Genomic DNA, 10770 nt, shown 5'->3' on the forward strand with positions numbered 1-10770 from the left:
CCGTCGAAACAAGTAGGATAAAAAGCAGACGAAAGATATAGAGGAAATATAGATACAATGAATCTCTAGAGATAGAAATTCGATAGATAAAGATAGATAGATAGATAAAGAGAGATGCATAGGCATAATGGGGTGGTAGGGGGGGGGTGTGGTTGGGGGCTTGGTGTTAGTACGGCAAAACCATGCAGCGGACCCAGACGTGACGAGGGCGAGCCGAGAACTAGAGGCAACATGAGGAGCGAGACGAGGTCGAGCAGATCGAGCGAGTCGAGAGGGGTGAACAAAACAATGGAAGCCCGGCCGAGGAGAACGAGAACAAGAGCAAAGCAAAGAGCAACAGCTTGAGCGAGGCGCAGTGTGTACTGAGGTGAAACAAGTAGCAAACAGGATAGCGTCCAGAGAGCGGGAGAACAAGACAACGTTGCCTCAAACAGGAGGAGCGACGAGTAGGAGGGAGGCGAGAGCAGGAGAGGGGAGGAGGAACAAACCCAAGAGCAACAAAAAGAGAAGCAGAGCGAGGAGGAGGTGGATGAGGAGCAACGAGAACAAATGCTGAGCAATGCAACACAGTGCTGAGCCTCGATGAGGAGGAACAGAGAGAACAAGCAGCAACAGGAATAGCGAGTGGGAGAGAGAACAAGCTCAACAGGAGAGCGAGAGGTTGAACGATAGAACCAACGAAGCAACACGAGAGCGAGAGGTGAGGAGAACAAGCATACATCCAGAGCAGCGCAAGCCGAGTGAGAAACCAAGAGCAACAGCGACGGAGCCGAGTGGCAGATCCTAAAAGCCAGAACAAGAGCAACAGTGAGCGAGAGGAGAACAAGAGCAACAGAGAGCGAGAGGAGAACAAGAGCAACAGAGAGCGAGAGGAGAACAAGAGCAACAGAGAGCGAGAGGAGAACAAGAGCAACAGAGAGCGAGAGGAGAACAAGAGCAACAGAGAGCGAGAGGAGAACAAGAGCAACAGAGAGCGAGAGCGAAAGGAGAGCATGTGCGGCGATGTGGCTGTTACCAAGGTATGAGGTAGCAGAGCCTGTCCCTTGACCAGCTGATGACCGCGTGGCCAGTGCGATGGTCATTCTTGGTTCCTCGTATTCTCACGGTGGGGGGAGGGAGCTGGGAGAGGAGGGCGGGGGCAGGGGAGGGGGCAACGGTGTCGGCCTGCAGAGGGAAACCCCCTGCATCTGACGGGAACAACAGTCGGGATTAGCGGCCGGATGACACAGGGGGATTCCAGGAGAGGCCGAGCGAGCGAGCGAGCGAGCGAGCGCCACGGGACAAGTCGGACTCATCCTGAGCAACGACGGTCACCTTTTCTCTCCTGCAAGGCTGGGATGACCAGCAACATCAGGCAGGTACGTGCAACAGAAGCAGAGAGATAGATAGATAGATAGTTAGAGAAAGATAGATAGATAGATAGATAGAGAGAGAGAGAGAGAGAGAGAGAGAGAGAGAGAGAGAGAGAGAGAGAGAGAGAGAGAGAGAAGAAGAAGAAGAAGAAGAAGAAGAAGAAATTGATGGAGGAAAGAAGAAGCAAGGCAAGCAGGAGCCCTACAGATGGTGTCGTGGTGTCCCAACCCTTTTTCAAAATACCGTCAGGCCAGTCAGTTGCAACACGAGCGTCACAGTGATCACAGTGCTGTACTTATGGAGAGATGATTTATCAACTGGAATCTTCGCAGAGACTTTCATTATTTCTCTTGACTAAAGAGCGAGTGGTGATCAGATAATGTCAGATTGGATGTGGCATCATATCGCATTGTATGCCTTCACGTGCTGAAAAACATGGTTTAATTTTGGTATAGAAATTAAGTCCAGAATATGATTCTATTTCTGCTTATAAATGAAAATCGCACATCCTTTTTGAAAATCAACACGGAAAAGTAGTTTATCAAACTAACGAACGCAAACACCAAAGTACATCGCACGAGACCAAAGGTAAACTTCTATCTCCTAGTTAATTTCTTTATAAAAACTTTAAATTATTAGTGAGGCTTCCCCTAAAACGTCCCTCTGCCGGGCGCCGAGACCCGTTTTCTGTGGCGGCGAAGGGACGCGTTTTCTGTGACGGAAGAAGCATCAGACGCGAGAACAACAATGGCGGTGAGTGAGATTGTTTTTATCCTTAAGGCAAGCTTTATGGCCTTTTCGTCACGTTCCGCCTGATTCCGTGGCCTCGTGGCCCTGGCAGGCGTGGCCGCCAGCCCTCCCTCGCGGCCGAGGGGGCTCTCGCAGGCAGCAGAAGGCGCGGGAGAGGCCCGAAAGGCGCCGAGAAGTGACATTTGGACCAGGGAGGGAAGGCAGCCCCGAGACGAGCTGCAGGAGCGGGAAACCAACATTCGAATTTGGAGGCTTCCAGGGGGCTTCAGGGGTTTCAGGGGTTTCTGGGGTCCTGCGGCAGGGCAGCTGGCCCAGGGAAGGTAGGGCGGTGGGCAAGGGCAGGGGAGGCAGGGGCAGCCAGGCCAGGGAAGGAAATCAGGCGTGAGGCCCAGGCTCTCCGCTCGCTTCTTCGTCCACTTTATCGTCGAGTTGCTTTCTCCTCCTCCTCCTCCTCTTCCTCTTCGCTCGCTTCCTTCTTTCTCTCTTGGGTTGCTTGGGGTTTCCTCCCTCCGTCAAGTAGGCCGCTCGAGAAGGCAAGGAAAACTCGCTCTCACGGTGTGACTGACTCTTCACTTCAAGGGAATGACTCAAGGAATTCATTCGTGTTTACATGGCTAAACTAACAGTGATGACATAGTTTAGTGATTATTGCCCGTAAATCAGATATGCATACAACATTTACTGCATTGTTTGCTAGTGGAAAATTGAAAAGAATTATGAAATTAAGAAAATCAGTTTTAAGTGAGACCAAACTTAATGTTCATGGTTTGTGTGAGTGAACGTCTTTGGCTGTTTATTGTCAAATAAAGAACCAGTTGGAGCACTGTAGAGAACATTGCTGCAACGTCAGGTATAGAAATGATTGGTGGGCTAAATATTAATTGATACCTGTTTGTTTGTTAACTAAACATCAACATTTTTGTCTCAGACATTCATAGTTTCATATCATTACCCTCCTTTTTGTTTTGGCCCCCTGCTACCCATGTTTACAAATGGAATCAGCCTTGTGTTATAACATCCACAAGACATGGTCTGGATTTCCAAGTCCAGGAAACACCTGCGGGAAGATGTCAATGCTAAAACCTGTGAGCCAAAATGTGATGTCAAGTGCACCCTCACCATATAAACTCTACCGAGACGGCCACATTTTCAGGTGTTCAGTCTGGGTTTAGCATCTTAACCCATTGGTCGCGGTGTTAAAAGATGTTTGTGCAGTAGGATGGCTGGTTTACATGTCTGGCACGTTGCCATCTGTGTCTATGACCGACTCTGCCTTTGCAGCAAATCATGCCATCTGCTGCCAATGGGTTAAGATGTATTTTTCTGTTACTTCCTATACTTAGAGATGAAATATCAGTCTTTATATGTGACATTACCAAAGTTATTCTAATAAGCATTGGTAGTCAATCATAACAGGGAATAAGTAGCTTGTAATTTCAATAAAAGGAAAAATGCAGTACAACAGTGATCCGACCACATGAAAACACCCGTTGCAGAAGGGTTAAGCACTCAAATGCCAATACTGTGAACTGACAGTTTTGTGTATGTAACTACAACTTTATAAAAAGCTCATTATTATTATTGTTGTCATTATTATAATTATCATTATCATTATCATTATCATTATCATTAAATGTTTGGAAGAGGTCTGCGGCTGGGCTACTAGCAATTTGTCAATCAGGATAGCCTCTAAGCCGTTCAGCATTACAGGAAGGCCACCAAAGCTTCAACTCAGATTCTGGCATGATGTAGATGCCCCTGGTAATTGCCTGTCAAGTAAGGAACCAGTCCAAGCTCTTGCCAGAATATACATGAAGGATTTCATTGGCTTATGCCAGAGCGTTTGCGTGGAAGCTGCCACTATCGAACTGATGTAAGATTGTAGACTTTCTATCACGGGTTACTGCAAGGTTCAGATGTGAGGAAAAGGTTCCCTTTTAAAAGCCATTGGAGAGGTGTTCTAGTGAGTTATGAAAAGGTTGGTTATTAACTAAAAATAACCATATCATCTATCTGGTTGCTTTGTATTATTGTGAAAGTGATTTGCATTTCATAGCAGTGTGCAAGGATATATTAATTCATTGTGCTTACTCCACTTGTGAAGTATGTGGTTGGCACCAGCATGCATATTGCAAAGAACAAGTAATTAATTTTTTAAAATCTTCAGGATTGTATTGTTTCATTATTAATATAGCTTTTAGAGAAAGAAAGAAAAATATTTAATTGTAAATTCAAAATTAAAAAATATATGTATTTGTAAAGTTTTTATCGTTGTAAAGAACTTGGCTTGGTAGTGTATGAATTATTATTACTATCATTATTACTCCTACATGTTCCAGTAATTATGAAAACTCACCTATGTGTCTGCCACTAGATTATGTGCCACAACTTTGTGTCTGCCAACAAAGGGGTTAGTTGTCCTTTTCCTGAACATCAAAGGCACTGTGCCACTATTGTATAAGACTTCAGACTATAAGCCATCTGACAGAAATCACAGCAAGTTTCAAGTGGATTTGGATAAATCACAGACCTTTTAAGTGAAAAAAGTCCTCTGTTAAAACAAGATTAGGTGTCATGTTAGCATTTATCAGATATAGGCCTTTGTTTCTTTTTAATGCTGTGATTACAATTCATATTTCACCAATAAATACACGTAGATGAAGTGTCATCTTTTTGAAAATCCTTATCTGTTGTATTTCTACTCAGACTTGTTTTGTATTAATTTGATTATAATTTTTGTTTGCTTTTCTGTAAGGTAAATTATTGTTTTCTGTTTTTACAGATGCAGTGATGGTGAAGTGTTGACAAATCTTGCAAGAAGATGCCAACACCGGGGAGAGGTTAGATGATGTTGCAGTTGTATGATTAGATTGATATTTTTGTTGTTATTATTACCGTTTTCATTGTCATTACCGTTTGTTTCTTTGCCTGGGTGCTTTCCTCTCCCTCCTCTTCTGCTTTATCTTCCGTCTCCCTCTCCTTTACCACTCTCCAACAGAAAATGTTCAAAATAGGACATGAAACTGTGAAAAGTCGGGTAATATCCCCAAAGAATATATGTAAACACTCTTATTATCTATAGAAGATAATCAGCTAAAAGTAAAGGTATGACTGTAATTGATTATTGGAGTCCATGTCTGTTTTCTTGACTAAGTTTAGGGATGCCTTTGCCTCTTTCTGTGCTTTACACTCTGGCAAAGACAAGACTCACCTCCACTTTGTACATTTGCTAGACAGAGCTTGTTGACCTTTGTGGCAATTTATTGTCAGGACAGGAACCAGACCAAGCTCTTATCCTTCTGAAAATACATGCGGGAGGTACATATTGCCTTTGCTGGATTATGAAGTGCAGAGGCCATGATGATGCCCATGTGGTCTTATCCTGAAGATGACCTCTCCAGTTCTTCATCTCTGTTCATCTATCTTCTCTCTCTCTCCATCTCTTTCCCTCTTCTTATCCCTTTCTCTCCTTGCCTCTTGTTGCCTTCATCATTTTTATTATTATCTCTCACCATAAACAGATGTAAACACCAGTGCTTGCTTCCAGGTCCAGGCAGACCTCCAAAGAACCCACGCACTTGCACGTGGTGTTCGGAGGTGAAGTCACAATTGAAATATGTGTTCCCAACGAGCTCAGGAAAACGAGAATTCTGCTCGGAAACGTGCCTCTCGGAGTACAGAAAAGCTCTTCGGAAGGTGGGAATGCAGCACAAGGAAATTGGGCTTTGAGTTATTAATTTGTGTTTATGTTATATGTATTATGAAATATATACTTTGTACCTTTTCTGGGAATATGAAAGACCAATCATTATTATTGTACCTTATTGGTACAATGGCTGTGAGCTGGGTATGCTAGCCCCCCTTTTCTCCACCCTCAGGGCACTTGTGCCAACTGTGACAATGTCATCCGCTCGACACCAGTCAAGTGCGAGACATCATCAGGCCGTCGGCGAGAGCTGTGCAGCAATGAGTGCCTTAAGGCCTGGGCCAAGAAAGAGAAGGATAAGGAGCAGCAGGCGGACACAGAGGAGGAGGCGGGCGTGGCCTCTTCGTCCTTTTCCTCGGTGACGAGTCCGCCTTCCAGCATGTCCCCCTCCTCGGGCAACGGTGTGTCGCCCAACGAGAAGGCCTCCCTTGGCCTGGAAGCAGCTGCGGGTAGGAAAGGTAGATTGGAGGCCATTTGCTAGTGTGAAAGGAAGAAAGGTTGGCAGTGGGGACCTCCCGGCCAGGACTCCGTTGCGGGGCGAGGGAGACACCAGGGGCCGGTAGGGCTTGCAGTATCTCTAGGGGAGGGTAGGGGATAGTTAGGCTGATGGTTTCTCTTCTCTTACTTCATTGAGAAGGGAAATAGATGGTGGCAAGTGTATGCCAAGTGTTTGGCATCTCTGCTACACCTGCGCTGATATGATTTGCCAACATCTGTCCATGGGTAAGGAAGTAGATGCAATGCCTAACAGCAGTTAGGAGAAAGTGGAGAGAAAAACTTTCTTCAAAAGTTCTTTCTAAATCGCATGGTAAAAGAAATGAAAAGAAAAGAGAAAATAGTTTAGAATCGAGGTATGAATGTTGCATGTCTGAATGGTGTTCATTGTTGCTTTTACTTTGAGTTAGAACTTTTCTAAATGTAAGCTTTGATAGTATCTGTCTCTGTAACTGGTAGAAAGGCTTTCTCCTGTAGAACTAGGGCAGAGGCCTTTGGACATTTTGAGGTGGAGAGCTCAACTGATTTTGATATCATGGGCAGTTTTTATTATTGATTTTCTGGGAAGATAAAATGGAAAGCCCTATTATATGGTAGAAATGAGTATAATATTTTGTTCAAGTGACAAGGAGGTTGGACTTTTAGTTTCTTTTCTTGATGTACCTGATCAGAGTATTGGAAACTTGTCATCCATGCTTGCCTTAGATTGTTGCTCAAGGATTTTGTATGAAATTATTTAATTACAGTGATTTACAGTTGATGTGGAAAGTGCATCACTATGCTTGTTGTACTCTCTTCACTATTTTTCCATAGTCAAGCAAAAATATACAAAAGTTGTAGGAAAGACCAGTGTCTGAAGAGCAGAAGTTGAAGTTAGTCGTATTTATTAGTTTGTGAAGAAAATGCATTGCTTTCTTCACTTTTTTCCGTTGTCAAAATAAAAAATTCACAAAAGTTGTAGGGAAGGAGAAGAGTGTGTAAAATGCGTGAGTTGAAATTAATCCAGATTCTGAACCAGAGATAGATATTTGGCTTTAGTGAAGGTGGAAATATTTGCACTTGCTACTATCAGTGCAGGTTCTGCCTGTTCTGAAATTACCTTGATTCATTTGCTTTATATACAGATGGCTTTGAGTTTGAATTTGGAGTGGCCTGACTTTGGGTTGAAATGGAAATGTAACCTTTTTGATGCCCATGATGCAAAGATCTAAGTGCTGTTTTAGATGTAGTCTGAAATCGGTGCATGTTGTATTGTATAAGATATGTTTTTGTGGTTAGAGAATATCATTACTGGTTCTTTATGTTTCCCTTTGATGCTTCATACATGGGTTGGCATACTAAAGTGCAAGGCATGAACTTCTTTCTCATATTTTTATATGATGTGAATTCATAAAGAAAATCATGTTTCTGTTCTCTTATCATAAGTGACTTAGATTATTGGTGGATATATTAAGTATGATTCTCAAACTAAAAAATGAGGATAACTATATGAACTCGTGTCACGTAAGTGAAGTTACCATGAAGGAGTTAAGAATTTGTTAAATGAATCTTCCTTTGCAGGCCGTGGGCTGAGTGCTGCAGCCTTAGCACAGATAGAGGCTGCTGCAGAGTTCAATTGGGAAGACTACCTCAGGGAAACCAACTCCATACCCTCACCTGCCAAATGCTTCAAACAGGTAACAGTCACAATTCTGTTACATTACCTTTGAAGATCTGTAGTCTTTGTTTCTGTTTGACTCTTTTTTTCTGCCTTTTTTTCTTTTACCTTCCATTCTCATTGTTTTATTTGTTCTCTGTTGCTTCCTTTTCTTGTCTACTTTCCTCCCTCTTCTTTTCTTTCTCTGTTTTTCCTTTTTATCTGCCACTTCTCTCTTTTGATCTCTTCACTATTATGTCTTTTCTTCTTGCATCTGCTCTTCTCCTCATCTATTTCCCTCCTTTTTCTCTCCTTTCCCATTGCTGTAATTACTCCTAAACATTGGAGCAAGTATTACTATGACATTATATGTCTGAGTCTCATCCCTGCTTTCCCTTCTGTCTCCTTCTCTTCCACAGCACAAAATACCCCCCAAGAATGAGTTCAAGATCGGCATGAAGCTAGAGGCGCTGGACCCACGCAACCTGACTTCCACCTGCATTGCCACGGTGGTAGGTACTCTAGGTCCCAGACTGAGACTCAGGCTTGATGGTTCTGACAACAAGAACGACTTCTGGCGCTTGGTTGACTGCAACAATGAGATCCACCCCATTGGACATTGTGAAGAGCACGGAGGAATGCTGCAGCCGCCCCTTGGTAAGGCTGTTGACATTGTCTTTTTCAGTCTTAATCCTTTTGTGCTGGTTGACGTGTTATCACGTTAATGTAATATCTCGCTCTCCCCGGATGACGTCCTAGAATGTTAAGATCTCATCCTCAAAATGTATGCTTTACATCATTACATATGCACATAATCATCAGAGTTCCATTGTATTGACAGATTTTTATTCACTTGTGAAAATAATGTAAAGAAATACAAAAACCTCCAATTATCACCCCGTTCAATGGGGCGGGTGAAAAGTGCAATGAGAGGCGCAGCGCGGCGTTACACAGGGAGAGGTCTCGTGTTTAGTCACTGCACGCTTTTGTTATCTAGCTGGCGGGAGCATCATTACCCATATATAAGCCCCGTCGTGAATGGGTTAAAAAAAAAAAAGGAGTTTCAGATTAAAAGTAATGTCAATTGTCCAATTTTTATTTTGCTAGTGATACATCATTAAGTAGATATCCTTGGATGAAGCAATAATGTGAATCTGTGTTAATGCCTCTTCTAGGTTTCCGCATGAACGCATCATCCTGGCCGATGTTCCTTCTGAAGACGCTGCAGAATGCAGAGGTTTCGCCCCCACACATATTCCGCACAGAGCCTCCCACGCCTGCCAAGAACTACTTTGAGGTCGGCATGAAGCTTGAGGCTGTTGACAAGAAGAATCCTCAGCTCATTTGCGCTGCAACTGTTGGTGAGTCATGGGGAGAAGCTCCCACTTGCCTTTAACCTTGGAAGAAATGTTGATATCTTTTCATTATCTAGCAAAAGGGATTTTCAATAAAGTTTGTGATGTGAGGATTTTGTTACTAGTTGAATATATTAGCTGAAAAAAAATTATCTTTTTTTTTTATAAACCATAAAAAAAACTTGGTTAGTCTGTTAATGTCTATTTCTTCTGGATTCACATAGACAATTATATTGATAATTCTGTATGTTTTTCACACTTGTGCAACTCCCTACCCAACCCTCAGGTGCCGTGAATGGAGACATGATCCATGTGACGTTTGATGGCTGGAGAGGAGCATTTGACTACTGGTGCCGTTATGATTCAAGAGACATATTCCCTGTGGGTTGGTGCGCCATGTCAGGGCATCCCCTTCAGCCCCCTGGCCAAATGTGTGAGTGTCTTTGCTTCTTCTTTTGTACTATTTTGCTGAGGGATTTAGTGAGTTGGCAAATGCTAAATATATATTGTTTTACTTTTTTTTAGTAGATGAAATGTTTCATACACAGGTACAGACATATCTGTAATATGTCTTAGTGTATGTTTAAAGCTGCTGGTGCAGTGATCTGTATAGTGTACTTTATGTATCTACTGATTTGAATTGCTTTCTTTGACATTTGTAGGGGGCCCTCCAAGCAGCCGTTACAAGGCACGTGTCCTGAACATCCCTCCTCCCCTGGCTGGCTCCTCCAAGTCTCCTGAGGTGCCCTCACCAACTGTGACAAGTGACAAGAGCCCCTCGTCTGCAGCCAGCTCCCCCCTAGCCAAAACAGGTGGCCGTGGCAGGCACCACTCTCCCTCACCGCCCCCAAGCAGCCCGCCCTCCTCCCAGCCACAGTCCACACCCACCAAGGGGGGCTCGTTGCAGAACTCATCCTCATCGACAAAGTCATCCACGTCCACCTCTGCCAAGTCATCCTCGTTAAATAAGCCATCGTCAACCAGCAAGTTACCCCCCTCATCGTCATCCTCATCATCACCTTCACCGTCAGCCGCAGTGCTCGCAGTCAGTCAGTCGAGCGGCAAGCCCACCTCATCCACTAAGTCATCCACATCGTCGGGGCCGCCCACTGCGACCCCTCTCACCTCCACGCCTACTAAGACTCCTGCAGGATCGGGAGGATCGGAAGGCATCAATAGCACGCCCAATGCCAGCCAGTCCAGTGTGCCACCCCCCAGTGCGGGAACCTTGGCAGCCATCACGTCCTCCACCACGCCATCAGCTCTCCCGCATCCACCCAACCCCAGAACGCCTGAACCCCCAACATCGCCCTCCATCACCTCCTCACAGAAGCCCTTGGGAGCCTCATCGTCCTCCACCTCCTCTTCATCCTCCTCTTCCTCTTCATCACCGATGGTTGCTGGGCCAGAGTCAACAATACCCGTTCCTCAACAAAAATCACCAAGTATAACAGTTACAGAACCAGATACCTCAA

At 44.3% G+C, this 10770-nt stretch overlaps 1 protein-coding gene across 4 annotated transcripts; it reads left to right on the forward strand.

Moving 5' to 3' along the window:
• Nucleotides 1–1265: 1265 nt before the first annotated feature.
• Scm (Polycomb protein Scm) lies at nt 1266–10770 on the forward strand (the record flags this gene model as incomplete). 4 transcript variants are annotated; one of them, XM_086535197.1, is given in 9 exon segments in its annotated part: nt 1266–1358; nt 4886–4943; nt 5651–5799; nt 5982–6267; nt 7865–7980; nt 8360–8597; nt 9116–9301; nt 9582–9728; nt 9958–10770. In XM_086535197.1, coding segments are annotated over 8 exon segments (1954 nt in total), but the record flags the coding sequence as incomplete, so codon positions are not given.

Source organism: Penaeus japonicus, unplaced genomic scaffold (genome assembly GCF_977035675.1).
Source record: "Penaeus japonicus unplaced genomic scaffold, GWHDUDI00000001_assembly GWHDUDI00000042, whole genome shotgun sequence".
In the NCBI taxonomy this organism is placed as follows: Eukaryota; Metazoa; Arthropoda; class Malacostraca; order Decapoda; family Penaeidae; genus Penaeus; species Penaeus japonicus.